The sequence below is a fragment of the Mustela nigripes genome, chromosome 8 (assembly GCF_022355385.1).
Source record: "Mustela nigripes isolate SB6536 chromosome 8, MUSNIG.SB6536, whole genome shotgun sequence".
Taxonomy (NCBI): Eukaryota; Metazoa; Chordata; class Mammalia; order Carnivora; family Mustelidae; genus Mustela; species Mustela nigripes.
Window position 1 is genome coordinate 17,375,436 of NC_081564.1, and position 16,242 is coordinate 17,391,677.

At 48.3% G+C, this 16,242-nt stretch overlaps 2 protein-coding genes across 8 annotated transcripts in view; one reads left to right on the plus strand and one right to left on the minus strand.

Moving 5' to 3' along the window:
• Nucleotides 1–9,626, plus strand: part of USP30 (ubiquitin specific peptidase 30) — a 28,084-nt gene extending 18,458 nt beyond the window's left edge. The window contains exons 8-14 of one of the 6 annotated variants that reach the window (XR_009405908.1): nt 3,107–3,166; nt 3,675–3,761; nt 4,557–4,637; nt 4,743–4,962; nt 6,552–6,672; nt 8,153–9,308; nt 9,538–9,626. Coding sequence is in view for 2 of the 6 variants with exons in the window: in XM_059408629.1 (XP_059264612.1) it covers nt 3,107–3,166; nt 3,675–3,761; nt 4,557–4,637; nt 4,743–4,962; nt 6,552–6,672; nt 8,153–8,417 (834 nt within the window). In the remaining 4 variants the exon portion in view is untranslated. Of the gene's footprint in view, nt 1–3,106; nt 3,167–3,674; nt 3,762–4,556; nt 4,638–4,742; nt 4,963–6,551; nt 6,673–8,152; nt 9,309–9,537 lie in introns of those variants that run through there. The other 5 variants (XR_009405909.1, XR_009405906.1, XR_009405907.1 and 2 more) reach the window with 5 other exon arrangements.
• A 43-nt stretch (nt 9,627–9,669) lies between these two features.
• Nucleotides 9,670–14,591, minus strand: ALKBH2 (alkB homolog 2, alpha-ketoglutarate dependent dioxygenase). Of its 2 annotated transcripts, none has more exons than XM_059408631.1 (4): nt 14,445–14,591; nt 13,670–14,102; nt 12,195–12,393; nt 9,670–10,975 (listed from the first exon to the last, which is right to left on the minus strand). In XM_059408631.1, exons 2-4 carry the CDS (start codon nt 13,944–13,946, stop codon nt 10,669–10,671), a joined length of 783 nt encoding a protein of 260 aa, XP_059264614.1. In that variant the 5' UTR covers nt 13,947–14,102; nt 14,445–14,591; the 3' UTR covers nt 9,670–10,668. The 2 variants fall into 2 exon arrangements, with proteins under 2 accessions (XP_059264614.1, XP_059264616.1); XM_059408633.1 differs by lacking the exon at nt 14,445–14,591 and adding an exon at nt 14,244–14,436.
• Between the last annotated feature and the right edge of the window lie 1,651 nt (nt 14,592–16,242).

Sequence of the window (16,242 nt, forward strand, 5' to 3'; positions counted from 1 at the left end):
CCAACATAAATACAAAAATAGAAAATTGTGTAACTATCATCTCAATCAATTTTAGGATATCTTCAGCCTCCCTACCTCCCGGCAAAAGAACCCCCTGTACCCATTAGCAGTTACTCTCCATTTCCCCCACTCTTCTAGCCTTAGGCGACTACTAACCTACTTTCGGTCCCTGTAGTTGTGTATTCTGGATATTTCGTATGCATGCAATCATACAATACTTGGTTCTTGACTAGCTTCTTTCACTCAGCATCATGACTTTCTTTCATTCCATTAACATGGTGAATTGCAGTGATTGTTTTTTCTAAGGTTAAACTAGCTTTGTGTTTCTGGAATGAACACTTTACTGTGAGTACTTTGTGTCTATGTCTCTGAGGACTATCAGTCTTACAGTTTTCTCGTCATGTCTTGTCAGGTTTTGTTACGGGGATCATACTACCCTCATAACGTGAGTGGGGAAGTGTTCCTTCCCCCATTTCCTGAAAGACTTTGGTTAAGATCGGTATTATTTCTTCCTTAAATTAAATCTTCCTTAAATCTGCTAGAATTATCCATTTCTTTTTCTTTTTTTAGTTTTATTTTTGCAGAATTTCGTATAAGACTTTGCTGTTAGGTACATAGATATTTACTAATGATGAGTTGACTCTCACTGTCTTGATAAAATGTCCCTTTTTCTCTCTGGTAAATATTTTATCTTTGTCCTGGAGTCTATTTTGTCTGATTAATTTCCATCTAAGTAGTGTTTCTTCCCTTTTTTGGTAATTTAATTAATTTATTTATTTGAGAGAGCGCGGGGTGGGGGTGGGAGTGGGCAGATGGAGAGGCACAGACAGTCTCTCCAGCAGACTCCGCTGAGCGTGGTGCCTGAGGCAGGGCTCAATCTCACAACCCCGAGGTCATGACCTGAAATGAAATCAAGAGTTAGGCGCCCCTAACTAGGGTTTTTATAGGATATCTCTTTCTGTTGTCTTACTTTTGATCCAACTTGGGCCTGCACTATCCTCCACCTAGATCTTCCCCTTCGTCTCCCTGCATGGTGAAACGGTAAGTCAGCGGTCACTTCGGCAGGGGCGCCCACATGCCTGCCTTGCTTTCTTCCAGCTCGTCACTTGAAAGCGCTGTTCTCTTGCCTTCTGGCCTCCAGCTTTTCGGACGCATTCCCAGCATCATTCACATCGTCCTCCTTTACGTGACATCTCGGTTTTCTCTCTCTGCCAGCTTGTAAGATTTTCTCACTACTTTTGAGCTTCAGCAGTCTGTCCGCCCTGTGCCTAGGTATCATTTTCTTTGTATTTGTTTGGAATTTGCTGAATCTCATAATTCTGTACCTTTTATGGTTTTCACCAAATTTGCACATTTGGGGGGCCATTATTTTTTCCCAAAACGTTATGTGTACCCCATTCTCTCCTCATTGGTCCACTTGGTATTGTTTCACAACTCACTGAGGCTTGGTTCACTTATCTTCAACCTCTTTCCTACACATCCTTCAAATTGGGTAAGTCTGTGGACTTATCTTCAAGTTCATAGCCTCTGCTCTGTCTTCACTCTGCTTGTCCAGCAAACATTTCTTCCTTCCTTCCTTTCTTTCTTTCAAGATTTTACTGATTTATGAGAGAGGGAACATGAGAGCAAGCACCAGAAAGGCAGAGAGAATGGGAGAAGCAAACTCCCCACTGAGCAGGGAGCCCGATGTGGGGCTCGATCCCAGGACCCAGAGATCATGACCCAAACTGAAGGCAGAGGCTTAACCCACTGAGCCACCCAGGCGCCCCTCAGGGAACTATTCGTTTCAGTTATTTTTCTTAGTTGTTTAATATCCATTTGGTTCTTTATAGTTTCCATTTATCTGTTTCCATTTATCTAAGACTCTCCATTTGTCCTCCACCAGGACTAAATAACTCTTCCTTTGTGTCTTTGAGCTTACTTGTCACAATTCTCTTTTAAGGCCCTCATGTTAATTTCAGTATCCAGGTCATCCATGGGATTCTTCACCATGGGTCATATTTTCCTTTTTGCACTGTATGTCTAGTAATTTTTTTTTTTTTTTGCATATTTAACATTGTAGTAGAGACTTGGATTCCGTTATGTTTCTCTGAAAAATAATGAATTCTGTTCCGATGTGCAGTTGACTGGGCTGAGCTCAAAGCCAAACTGTTTTCCCCACGTCGGGCAGCAAAATCTCGGGGCAATTTTTCAGCTTCTCGCTTTAGTTTTTTGGCTAGACTCTGGGGGTTTCCCTGTGTGGGTGTGCACACTTGCGTGTCCGTGTCTTGGAACTGGGCAGGGTTTGTACATTGATCTGGGGCCTCATCCTCTCTGTGGCTGCCCTCTTTCTGGGATTTCCCCCAGCCTCTGTACCAGCCTGGGCTCTGTCTTCTGAGACCTCCATCCTGTGAGAATGCAGCTTTCTGCCACCTGATACTAAACAGCATAGGCTGGGGAGTTCCCTCAAGCAAAATGTCACACAGTGCAAATCTCTCTGTAAAGTTCCTGTTTTCCCAGGACTTGGCAGTAGCTCTCCAGTCATCCGAATGCTTGTGTTTTGTTTTGGTCCAGAATTTCTATGCATTATCTCAATGGTAGCTAGTCTAGCTAAGCTACTTTGCCATCACCAAAAGCAGCAATTTTTACCCTGTTTTATCATCTGGATTTTTTGCAGTTAATAACATAATAGGTGTGTCTTTCTGTACACTCACATACTCCTACTGTGCTATTTGGAACAGAGCGTACTCTTCTGTGGATATGATGTAATTCATTTAATCGTTCCCTAGAAATTTCAACTATTCACATTTTGCTGCTATAAATAATGCTGGGATGAACATCCTTACAGTTTTGTCCATGGTTATTTCCTGAGGATAAAATCCCTACATTACTGGTCAGGGATGTTCTCTTACCGTGATCTTATAAACTGGCCTTCGGTGTTACTGTACCACTTACATTGACAGGGTTGTTTGAAATAGAATTTGCTTCTAGGTAAGTACACTGTGTTTCATTATGTCAGCGTTGGGCATCAAAATACTAAACTGTTTTATAGGCATGTGTCTTCCCATCTCTAAAGCTCTGGTTTGAACGTGCGTCCTTTCTGGATTTTCTGCAATGTTTGTTTCAGAGTCCTGTTCGATTTGATACCTTCGACAGCCTTTCACTGAGTATCCCAGCTGCCACGTGGGTATGTACTGAGCGATGGTTTATTTGGGGTCCGTTTTGGAGACACTGAAATCTGAGCGGGCTTTGGGGCACTTTGTGTAGCCGATGTCCTGTGCGTTACTCAGGCACATGGTTGGCTGAACCTGTCTTGGTTGTCGTGTGTGGTACCATGGCCAATCTGCAGGGAGAAGAGCGTGAATGGTTTTTCTCCAGTTTCAGGAATTTCGGCTTTTTCTCCACACACACACACACACACACGTATTAATCTCAAATTCAAAGATCTCTAAAACGCTGTGGGAGTCTATACATTTCTGCAGTGTTATATACGTCCTCATAGCCTTGAATCCACCCATAACAGCAAGTGTAGGAAGCTTTGAGAGCTCCACATATGCTCAAGGAACATCCAGTTGCATCTTTCAAGCTTTATTGCCCATATAAGCAAAAATAAAGCTCTGGGATCACATTGTCTTCTGTTAATAGTTACCTTGTAATTGAATGGTAATCGTGAATTTTCTTTTCTGATGCTTAAGGGGCATCCACTGACCCTGGACCACTGCCTTCACCACTTTATCTCCTCTGAATCGGTGCGGGACGTCGTATGTGACAATTGTACGCAGGTATGCCTCTAACGCCTGGTGTCTCCCCCGAGCTGGTCCGGATGTCCTGATGCAGTACCTCTCATGCTGCCGCTCTCCACTGGCCTGAGCTCTTCCAACTAGATCCAGGGGGGCTTTACGGCCTCAGCTATGTAACTTGGCTGGGAAATCGGTAGCCTGTGGACCAGAGCTCTTTCCCAGATGAGTTTACTTCATCTGCAGAATGTTTAAATTTTTTTTTAAAGATTTATTTATTTATTTGACAGATCACAAGTAGGCAGAGAGGCAAGCAGAGAGAGAGGAGGTAGCAGGCTCCCTGCTGAGCAGAGAGCCCAATGCGGGGCTTGATCCCAGGACCCTGGGATCATGACCTGAGTCGAAGGCAGAGGCCTTAAACCACTGAGCCACCCAGGCACCCCCATCTGCAGAATGTTTAAAGAGAAACTGTGAGTGTGGTGCTCTGAGATGGGAGCACTCACCTGCTAGTTCTCATGGGCTTGACTCCCCTGAGTGTCCGCATGTCATCCTCTGAAGAAGAGGAACCATGGGGACCAGAACTTCTGAAGACACAGAACAAAATAGATGACGCGCCGCAGCAGAGTTCCTTGTCATGCCATCCTTTCTCTTGTTCCCACTGTCACTGTTACTTAACGGTAAAACAGTGAGAGCATCTCACAATTAACTGGGCATCCGAGCTCCTTTCACAGGTCAAAGTCAGGTGCCAACTAAATACAGACCTAACACGGACCTGGTTGCAGCCCTCCACAGACATTTCGTTCCAAGGAATTCTGCAGAGCCATCTTTCTCTTATTTCAGATCGAAGCCAAAGGCACGTTGAATGGGGAGAAGGTGGAGCACCAGAGGACCACCTTTGTTAAACAACTGAAACTGGGCAAGGTGAGCCCACCCCGCACACCTTGTTGGCTCTGCCCTCAGGGACCCCCCCCCCCCCCATGTCCCACCTCCAACACGCGGCCCCCTCCGCTTTCTGTCCCTCTGCAGCTGCCCCAGTGTCTGTGCATCCACCTGCAGCGGCTGAGCTGGTCCAGCCATGGCACGCCCCTGAAGCGGCAAGAGCACGTGCAGTTCAACGAGTTCCTGATGATGGACATCTACAAGTATCACCTCCTTGGGCACAAACCCGGGCAGCCGAGCCCCAAGCCCAGTGAGGCCACGGGGCCTGCCCAGGACCTGCAGGACAGGCCGGTCGCCCCTGCCCCAGGTGTGTGCCCAAGGAGCCACCACTCGGAACTTCCGGCACAGGGAAGAGGAATCTGGCGTCACCACCTTCTGGGGCCCTTATGCCGCGAGGGGAGCTAGTCCAGCGGTTGCTTAAATTCCTTAGAACAGCAGGACTGGGGGTACAGGAGGGAAGAGCCCTAAAAAGAGGTTAAACGTACAAAGTAAAAAGGTATACGGTTTTAAAAACGGTATCATAGTTGACAAAATGTGGGAAGAAAAGCTTAAGATGGTTTTCTGACCTTTTGACTGAATGATAATTGGCCCCTAGCATTGCATCAAGCTCAACTGGCCAGGCAGGGTCTTGTCCTTTATGCAAATGTGGGGAGGAAAAGCTCTGGCTAAAGATCACACCTTCATTACTGAGCTCCTTACTGATCTCCCTCTACTTCCCTCCTCACTGGAGACTAATCGCTGAGTCGGGCCCCCGATGAGACTCGGCCCCCAGGGAGCAGGTCGCTCTTAACTGCCCTCAGTCTTACTGAGGGGAAAATCGAGGCCCCGGGAGCTGAAAGGACTGGTGTAAGGACAAACATCAGTCCCCTGGGATCATGACCTGAGCCGAAGGCAGACACTTAACAACTGCCCAGGTGCCCCGGCCGCCGTTTTAAATCCAGGCCCGGCTCAACCTGGATCCCTCCTCTCCCAGCCGGGGCTCCGGGTCTGCTCATTGCCACAGCATGCTGGCCGTGGCTGCTGTACGGCTGACGGGGCCTGCTGGGTACTTACAGGCCCTTGACTGTGACTCAGGAAAAGAGAGGTCAAGATCTTCTTCACTATTTTATCTACACCCATCAACATTTATCAACATGGTTATATGTTGGTATTCTTCAGAAGCTGGAAATTAATAGAGAATGTTTAGGTAGTGGTTCTAACCAGGGAGTTCTGTTGCCCAGGAGACATGGGGCAGTGGCCAGTGGCATTTTTGGTTGTCACAACCAAGAGACGGGTGTTACTGGCATCTGGTGGGTAGAGGCCAGGGATGCCGGAAACATCCTCTGATGTGCAGGATAGCCCCGACAAGCAAGAGTTACTCAGCCAATGTGTCAGCAGTGTCAAGGTTGAGAAACCTTGGTTTAGGTTGAAATGCCAGTAAATTAGCTACAGCCTAACTGGCGGATCTTTAGCAAACGGACAGGGAGCTTCAAGATTCACAAAGCTGTCAAAGTAAGCAGCAGACTAGAAGCTAGACCCACTTTTCCTACCCTGGATTAAGAATGTCAATGACAAAAAGGTAGGGGTGCCTGGGTGGCTCAGGCCGTTAAGCATCTGCCTCTGGCTCAGGTCATGATCTCAAGGGTCTTGGGATCAAGTCGGGCTTCTCGATCAGTGGGAACTACAGTTCTCCCCCTCCCCTTTCCCCTGCTCACTTTGCTCTCTCTCTCAAATAAATAAAATCTAAAGAAAACAAAACAAAACACAAAAAAGTAGGAATCAACCTAACACAAAATGAACTGCTTGTTTTTTTCTTTGCAGCATTGTTGGGGAGTTAAACTCAAGGTAGTGGAGGCTGTGTTGTGTTGTCCCACAGCTACTGCTGCTGTAATCACCTGGAGCCTTTTTCTCTTGCAGTTCTGAATCAGCCTGCGGGCCCCAAACCACAAATTTTTATGAATGGCGCCTGCTCCCCATCTTTATTGCCTCCCCTGCCAGCCCAGATGCCCTTCCCACTCCCGGTGGTTCCTGACTACAGGTGAGCTGCTCTGGGGAGGCACAGTCTTCATTTCTCGTACCTGCTGGTTCTCTCGGTTTCCAGAATTAGCTTTGCAAAGAAACGGATGACAACATAGACATTTGTTCTTTCATCTTAAGGTATAATCTCACTATTACACATTCCTGTTTATTTTTGTCCCAAATGGAAAGCACTTTAAAAATTAGAATTCTTGAAGTACGTAGAATTTAAATATGTATGTTCTGTGTATACATGTGGGAATGCACGTATAAAGTACAAAGGAGGGAATTTCAGATTTCTTGGGACACCTCCGAGACACAGTCAAACCTTTAAGGCCTTCTGTGTACACCTGCCACATTAATGGACGTCCACTGGTGGGGAAGACTGGTGTCTTCCCCATGCCAGGAAGCCCCCGTCTGCATTTTTTTTAAATTTTTTCAATTTATTTATTTTCAGAAAAACAGTATTCATTATTTTTGCACCACACCCAGTGCTCCATGCAATCTGTGCCCTCTATAATATCCACCACCTGGTACCCCAACCTCCCACCCCCCACCGCCACTTCAAACCCCTCAGATTGTTTTTCAGAGTCCGTAGTCTCTCATGATTCACCTCCCCTTCCAATTTACCCCAACTCCCTTCTCCTCTCCATCTCCCCATGTCCTCCATGATATTTGTTATGCTCCACAAATAAGTGAAACCATATGATAATTGACTCTCTCTGCTTGACTTATTTCACTCAGCATAATCTCTTCCAGTCCCGTCCATGTTGCTACAAAAGTTGGGTATTCGTCCTTTCTGATGGAGGCATAATACTCCATAGTTTGTATGGACCACATCTTCCTTATCCATTCGTCCGTTGAAGGGCATCTTGGTTCTTTCCATAGTTTGGCGACCGTGGCCATTGCTGTTATAAACATTGGGGTACAGATGGCCCTTCTGTATCTTTGGGATAAATACCCAGGAGTGCAATTGCAGGGTCATAGGGAAGTTCTATTTTTAATTTCTTGAGGAATCTCCACACTGTTCTCCAAAGAGGCTGCACCAACTTGCATTCCCACCAACAGTGTAAGAGGGTTCCCCTTTCTCTAACACATGTTGTTTCCTGTTTTGTTAATTTTGGCCATTCTAACTGGTGTAAGGTGATATCTCAATGTGGTTTTAATTTGAGTCTCCCTGAGGGCTAATGATGATGAACATTTTTTCATGTGTCTGATAGCCATTTGTATGTCTTGATGGGAGAAGTGTCTGTTCATATCTTCTTCCCATTTTTTTGATATGTTTGCCTGTTTCGTGTGTGTTGAGTTTGAGGAGTTCATTATAGATCCTGGATATCAACCCCATCTGCATTTTAAGGGTTGTGTAGTATTCACTTGTACGAAGGTACCCTTGAAGCAGTCCCCCATCACTGAATATCTGGGATACTTTCACTTTTCAGTTTTGCCCAGGACCCTTTTTTGTGTGTGTCTGTAAACAGCTTGCCTGTGTTCCTCCCATTCAGCTCCTCCACATACCTCTTCCGGCTGATGGCAGTTGTGGTCCACCACGGAGACATGCACTCGGGACACTTTGTGACTTACCGACGGTCCCCGCCATCAGCCAAGAACCCTCTTTCAACCAGCAACCAGTGGCTGTGGATCTCTGATGACACGGTCCGCAAGGCCAGCCTACAGGAGGTCCTGTCCTCCAGCGCCTACCTGCTGTTCTACGAGCGCGTTCTTTCCAAGATGCAGCACCAGGGCCGGGAGTACAGGACAGAAGAATGACTGCCCTACCTCAGAGCCGATGGCATTGTCCACGCCAGCCAGGAACCAGGCAAGATCTGACTGTGTGTGTGTGCGCAGATGGCCCCTGCCAGAGCCCTCCACCTTCTGGGTGTTCTCAGAGCAGGCTCCATAAAGGAGCTGCTGGCCCCAGTTCAAACCAAATCTGGCCCCCTGAACAGCTTTGCAAGTGTGCACTGGGTGGTGTCCTCCCTGTGCTCCGACAGCATTCACTCTGTCTACAACGTCTTTTTACTCATCTGATACAGGTAATTAAATGAAACCCGGTTCCGGAAGCCACCTTTTTTTTATATTCGGCTATGTTAGGTGTTCTCAGAGGGGCAGTAACTTTCCCTAATCCTCCAGTCGGTTTCAGCATAGATCTTTTATTTTTAATAAGCAGGCCCATAAAAGGTTAAATTATTAAAGGCAACAATTTAGAAGAAAAAGTGCCTTTCCCTTTCGATTGCTTTTGTAGCACGTCCATTCTGGAAAATACACCTTGTCTGAGAGTCCTCGGAACAACTTTTGAAAAGCTCTGCTCCTTCCAAGTTTCTCTATGGAGAGCAACAGGACAGCTAAAAGATGCCTGAAGAACACCCGCCTTCTCTTTTTGTGGGTCTTTTCTAATCTTTGGATTTTTTCTATGTCATCAAAGTGCACCTGCCAAATCTGGCCCATCAGCTCTGAGCTGCTTGCTACTCGCTTCTGCTGTGAGCACACTGGCCGGAGGACGTGATGAGGGTCCGTCATCAGACTGAACAGTGGGCAGAGAGCTGTGTCTGCGCAAACCACTCTGGACAAAGCCTGTTTTTACACGAAGCCTCCCCGCACCGGCCAGATGGACAGTTATCTTGAATTCTGTTGCCCCTGCAGCGTTCCCAAGGTTTGCAGGTGCCACTGGGGGCCATGTGAGAGGACAGTCCTTGCCTGGGTTCAGGAGCTGGGGTGGGAAGGGCACGGACCACAGGGCTGCAGTCGGGCTTCCTTGTTTAGCAGAGGGAAGGCTTAATGCTCAGCGAGCATCCAAACCCCAGCCCTTTCCACAGAAGAAAAGAAAGTTATCAATTTGTAAAAAAACTATCCTTGCCGCTGATCATCTAGTATTGTCGTTTTGTTATAGGTCCATACTCTATACATTTACTGGCTCCCCACAGCCCAACACAAAGACTTTACTGAGCATTCCCGTCCCTCTTTGGAGAAGGCTCCTGGATACAGCCCAGCGCCACAGGGAGAGCGAGGACACGGCAATAGCTATGTTGTAGCTAGGCTTTTTATTTAAAAACAAAACAAAATTCAAATGGACTCTTCAGAGTTAAGATTTGGAATCTGAGCTTTCTGAAAGGTCCCCCGAGGCAAGGCCGAGACCTGGCCTTCCTCCAGTGGGGGTGCGGGCTGGTAAGTGCTGCCAGCCCAGGCCCGGGTGTCCACTAAGGGCACCAGGGGCCCAGGGCATCACTATCTTGCCAGGCCCAGCATACACCCCAAGCACTCACAACTGAACGACTGACTGAAGGTACTGTGGAAGGTTCTATGGGCCACAGACACCCGGAGAGAGGAGCCGTGTGAAGCATCCTTCCCGATTCCGTCGCAGGCCCCGGCTGGGATGTTGCTGTGAGCAGAGCTGTTTTTGCCCAAATCCGGGGAACAAACACCCAGTGACATGACCTTACATCGAACCGTGAAGCTGTAGCTCTCGGTTAACTGCTTTCCTGCCTCTGCTTCCTCTTTGAAACCTGCCGCTAAAGAGATGCAGAGCACAGAATGTTCAGCTGGAAGCAGATGGTGGGTCAGAGGCCGGGGTGTCCGTGTAAGTTCTCTGAGCCGGATGTAAAGCTGACGTCCTCGTTTTGTAAATTATTAGGCATTAAGTAGCAGCCGCAACATCACCTTTCTAGCTTTAAGTTATTTACAGAGCGGCTTCTCTTGGCAAAAACCTAAGTTACACCTAAGTTACACGAGTAGTTTATGCCATAACTGCTGATTTCTGTATTTGCTAAAGGTACCTTTTGTATCTGCTGTGTATTATAGTAATAAAAGAATCTTTTTGTTAGGAAAAAAGAAATCAACTGGTATTCTTTCATAACTGACCAATTTGCTACAACCATCTTCTCTGTATTCTGCATTGTTATGTAATAAGCCCCATGCTTGGATGAAGCCTTTCCTATGTTCCCTGCTGGGAAAAGAGATGCCATCTCCCTCTTGAAGTAGAAAGGGAAGGAGAAAAGAGAAGTACAAACCACCGACAAAGTTTTTACTTTTTAGCAGGCAGAATTTTGCGAAATGTCAGATTGACCCGTGGAGCTAGAATCTTCTTTCGTATGGGGAGACTGTGGTACCAGTGAGTGTTGGTCGGGTGGTTCATCATGAGCAAACTGCCGTGCGCCAGCTGAAGCCGAACCACCTCTACCTTCCGGGTGGGCTTTTTCCCCCGGGAATCCTTATGCCGGAAGAAGAAGTCTCTGCAGGCCCCGAAGGAGACAGAGGCTATGGGGCTCCCAGGAGCCAGTTCTCGTTCATCGTCTCTGTGCTCCCCGATGTGGTCACGGCCGTCCTTGTACCTGCAGTGACAACACAGGCCCAGTTTACAAAACAGCCCTCTCCTAGAACACGCCAACAGGGCTGAATCCTCACTTTCCTATAGTGTGACAGGTGCCGCGAGCGGCCCCCGCTGTGGTTCTGCAGGGGCTAGAGGGCCTCCTCTGGGTCCGCAGATGAGCCAAGCCTGAAGCATTCCCACTCAATCTGCTCGTGTTCGATCATGTGCTTTAAAATGTAACTCACCAAAAGCAGCTGAAAGCTCATCTTGGGGTTTTCCCGGTTCATGTATGTAAACCTTTAAATGATTTCTCCCCACACTTAGAATAAAAATACCCTGAGTCCTTGCCAATTTGGCCCCTGCCCATCTCTGAGCTAACGATAGCCCTCTCTCCTTCCCCTCATTTGCTGCTCCAGCAGTCTCGGGGGGCTTTCTGCTCCATACACACTCCAAGCCCTCTCTGCTCTTCCTCAGGATGTCTGTGTGGCTTGTTCCCTCTCTCCATGTAGTCTACAGCTCCAACATCAGCACCTGAGGGAGCCCTCTGCTAACCACCTTCCCCTGAATTCAGGGTTGGAAAACAGGGCGGTTCTCTCCCCCAGTGGATGCTCAGCAGTGGTGGCTGTGATGGGGTTGGGTTGCTGCTGGCATCCAGCAGGTGGAAGCCGGGGAAGCTGCTCACATCCCACAAAGCACAGGACAGCCTGGACAACAGAATTATCTTGCCCAAAACGTCAGAACGTTGCTGGTGCGAAACCCTGCCCTCAAACCCAAAATCAGCCTGTTTAATTGTCTTCAAGACACTTAATAGCATCTGAAATGATCTTGTTCAGCGGATTGTTCACAAGAGAATCCCCTCTCAACTTCCCACTGAGGCCTGGGCTCCATAAGGACCTAACAGTAGATGCTGTCCTGGCCACATCCTTGCTGCACTAAGGTATCTGTTATACAAATGAAATATGGTGGGTCTTAACTCTAGGGAACAAACAGGGCTGCTGGAGGGGAGGGGGCCCGGGGGTCGGGCATGAAGGAGGGCACTTGATCTGATGAGCACTGGGTGTTCTACGCAACTGACTAATCACTGACCTCTACCTCTGAAACTAAGGTTGTACTCTGTGTGGGCTACCTGAATTTAAATTTAAAAAAAAGGAATCTTAAACTCCTGCCCTCAGAAGACGCAGATTTATACAATTCAGTCCAGTACCCTAAAAAGGAAAAGGAAAAAAATCCCAGAATGTCACCTGTTGACAAGCACAAAGTTGAAGGTCTCTCCTGTCACCACAGAAACACGATCCCGGACATGCTCTAGAACTGGGATCCAGGGCTTTGGAGACAGAGTGAGGCCCGAGAACGTGTATGTCAGCCCTGCGTTGCCATAGGTGGCTTGCTTCCTGGGCACGCTGTGCCACTTCCCGAACACCTGGACCCTGGCCAGCGCACCTGCGCAGATAAAACAGGGCAGCTCAGAAGAGGTGTGTGAGGAGCCCACATGCTTGCTCCCTGAAGATTCAAGATCGAGTGGGAACTGAAAAAGGAGTAATATTTCACTTTTTGACCGAAGACAAAAATCACTGTGGCTTGCCCAAAATGTTCATGGAAGACCGTGATCTTGTCCTACACAGAGAAACATGCTCTCGTCCAATTTTTTTTTTTTTTAAACAACATGCCTTAATTGTCTTAACTCCAGGAGAAACTAACTAATAAGAGGCTGAAATGCAAGCAAGTTGAAGTCAGGCTACACACTAGGGTGATTCTGCCAACCATGGGGACTAAGGGTGTGGGGTCCCCAAGAGATGGAGCTAGCACAGTGAAGGCTGCAGGTTGGGAGGGGTCTTCTGTGGGCTTTTTCTTTTTAAAAGATTTTATTTGACAGAGCGATCATAAGTAGGCAGAGAGGCAGGCAGAGAGAGAGAGGGAAGCAGGCTCCCCTCTCTGCAGAGAGCCCCATGCAGGGCTGGATTCCAGGACCCTGAGACCATGACCTGAGACAAAGGCAGAGGCTTAACCCCCTGAGCCACCCAGGTACCCCTCCCATGCCCTTTTTCTCTGCCTCCACGTGCTTTGCCACCTTTCAGGAGTTCTCCATGTGTGTTCCTGGACCAATAGGACCAACAGCATCAGCAGCACCTTGGAACAACTACTAGACTGGTGGGGAGGGGTCAGGTGATCCCAGTTCTCAGAAGCAACAAGGTCTCCCCTTCCCCACCCTGGCCTTGAGCGGAGGTGGGAGTGTTGGTGGTGATGCCAAGAACCCTCCTGTGGGGGAATTACCTGGTTATATGCTGTCTCTCTTACTAGACCAGCGGCACTTTACAGTCACCTGGAGGCTTTCTAAAAACACTGATGCCGAGGCTGTACACCCCTTCCCCCACCACCCAGCTACTCTGATTCAGCTGGTCTCGCATAAAACCCAGCATCTTTTTGGTTTGTTTTTGTTTTTTTTTTAACTTTCCCAGCTGATTCTAATGACAGCCAGGTGGCAAATCATTCTCAAGTCTGTCAGCTCCTGGTAGGCAGGCAATCTTTTCTCCAGTTTGTATGCCAAGTGCCCAACATGGTGCCTGGAGCAGAGATGCCCAGAGAGTATGTGTTGAATCAGTTAATGAAGTCACCAGCAATTAATGGCTCCTGAGTTCGGATTTCTCCAAACACAAAGCACTAGTTTTTTTTTCAAAACAAGTCTTCAACACGCACACCCTGCAAGTCCTCGGCTTACCTGTAAAATATTCCACTTCTTGCTCCAGCTCCTGGAAAATCTTGTCTGCTTCGGTTTTGCCAAACAGGACTGTGTAATCACAACTCAGGCCCTCCGCTCGGATGTGCCGCCAGCTGGGGCCCGCTGAGTGGCCTGCATTCATCGGGGTTTCTGTCCTGGACCTTTTCCTGCTGCTCTCCTTGTCTCCTCTCAGCCCTGCTGGGCCTTCTCTGCTCTCCTCTGGCTCCCTCTTTCCCAAAAGGCCCCCTAATGCCCCCTTCACCAGGAATCTGTCCATTCTGTCTCCACAAAGCAAAGATCTGGGAGCCAGTGGCAGGGCGGAGAGAGATGGGCCAGACTCTGGCCCAGATGCTTTAAAAGTTTGGCTTGTTGGCCAAATGGTCCTACAGAATTTTCCTCGGTGTTTTCAAGTTCCCACTTTTAACACCATGTCCTAGAAAGGAAGCAGAGTATGTTGAAGTCTGAAGGGGCCCTCAGGATGTCCTGGGTCCCCCCCACCCCTGGCTATGCATCACAATCACCCCGCAGGCTTGCAAAACCCCAAATGTGTGCATTCCATCCCGAAGCACCTGACCTCTTCAAGAAAGCCCAGCCTGGCATGCCTGGAGAAGGGAAGGAGGGTTGCCCAAAGTCACCCAGAGGAGATTCCCGGTCTCCTTTTCGCTCACTACCGACCGGCCTCCCACGCCAGTATCCTCTTAGGGAAGTATAGGGATCTTCAAATGGCCAGGACTCAGAATCTGAACGCAAAACAGTTACACGTGGTCATACGCACATCAAACTCCGGTAGAAAATAATAACTGTGACGACGTTCTCGGCGGGGTGGGGGGCCCTGACACCCAAGACAGGAGCAGCGCCGCCCCGGGCCCCTGCAAACTCCAGAGGCGGGGCCCGCGGGAAAAAGATAACACCAGGGCCGGAAAGTCACTTCCGGGTAGATTTCCGGGGCCCTCTGGGAAATGTAGGCACTTGGGCGGAAGCAGTGTGAGGAGCTGCTCCCTAGCGCCACCTGTTGGCTTCCTGGACGCGCTGCAGGCCCTGAGGGTTTTCTGCCCAGCTGCTTGGTCCCTGCCCTAGGAGGATCCTCGGTGGTTTGGGGGCTGTTGTTCCCTGTCGCCTCCCCCTGGGGATTCGGTGGGCGTCCAGACTGGGAGGTGGGCCGCTTGGTGGGAGCATGACCCCATGGCTTCCGCATTCGTCTCCACCACTCTGGCTGTGTGTTTCCTGCAGGTCCCTTGTAGCTTCACCGGCACAGTGAGGGCTATGAAACCTCCGCCGCGAAAGCCCTGTGAGGATTAGATGGCAGGACTCACGAGGAATGCTTCTGAGTTCCAAATAAATGTCGGGTTCTGTCATCGCTCCTCATTTTTGATGATTCTGTCTCCTCCAGTGCAATGAAAGCTCCGTGGGATTTGGGACCTGTGTTTTGCATCTTCTTAGTGCACAGTTCCACAGATTTTGGTCAAAGTACTGAGTTGTGTGACCACCACCACAATCAAGATCCACAACGGTTGTCACCCCACAAAATTCTCCCAAGCCTCTTGGTTAGAAACTCGCCCTTGTCCGATGCCACAGCCCCCCCACTGCCCCGCCCCTGGCAACCAGCAGTTTCCAGTCCTTATACTTCTGTCTTTTCCAGAATTTAAAAAAAAATATTTTATTTATTTGAGAGAGCACAAGCAGGGGGAGCGGGAGAAGCGGACTCCCCGCTGATAGGAAGCCGATGTGGGGCTGAGGTCATGACCTGAGCCCAAGGCAGACACAACCGGAGTCACCCAGGTGCCTCTTTTCTAGAATTTATGAATAAAATCAGATAGCCTTTGGTGTCTGGCCATTCATTCAGCTTAATGCTTTTAGGATGTACCATTGTTTCGGTTGTTTCTTTTATGACTCGGTAGCACTGTGTGGTTTGGATACCCTAGGATTTGTTTACCTGATCACCCCACCTCAGCTGAGGGGCCTTTGAGTTGTTTCTAGCTCAGTGCAATTACAAATGAAGTCACTGTATCCATTCTAGTATAAGCTTTCCTGAATGCAGATTTTAATTGCACTTGGGTGAACACCTAGGAGTGGGATTGCAGGGGCATATGTTAAGTGTTGTGTTTCACTTTGTACCCAAACTGAATGTATTTAAAAATGGCCGGAAGGGTACAGGATTTTGAGGTTTTTCTTGTTTGTTTGTTTTAAATAGGAATATATATAAGTTTCTTTCTTTCTTTTTTTTTTTTAAGATTTTATTTATTTATTTGACAGAGAGAGATCACAAGTAGGCAGAGAGAGGAGGAAACAGGCTCCCTGCTGAGCAGAGAGCCCAATGCAGGACTCAATCCCAGGGCCATGAGATCATGACCTGAGCCGAAGGCAGAGGTTTAACTCACTGAGCCACACAGGTGCCCTGATTTGAGTTATGAGCTTCTCCCCTGACACACCAGGCTCCTTGCCCTAGGCACAGGAACATGACAGGGGGATGTCATTTTTTGGAATATAGATGCAGTTAGTTGGGGTCCTGAGCCAAGAGCCAAGAGCCAAGAAAGAATTCCTTAGACATGTTGGGTGCAAAATAATAGTTTTGT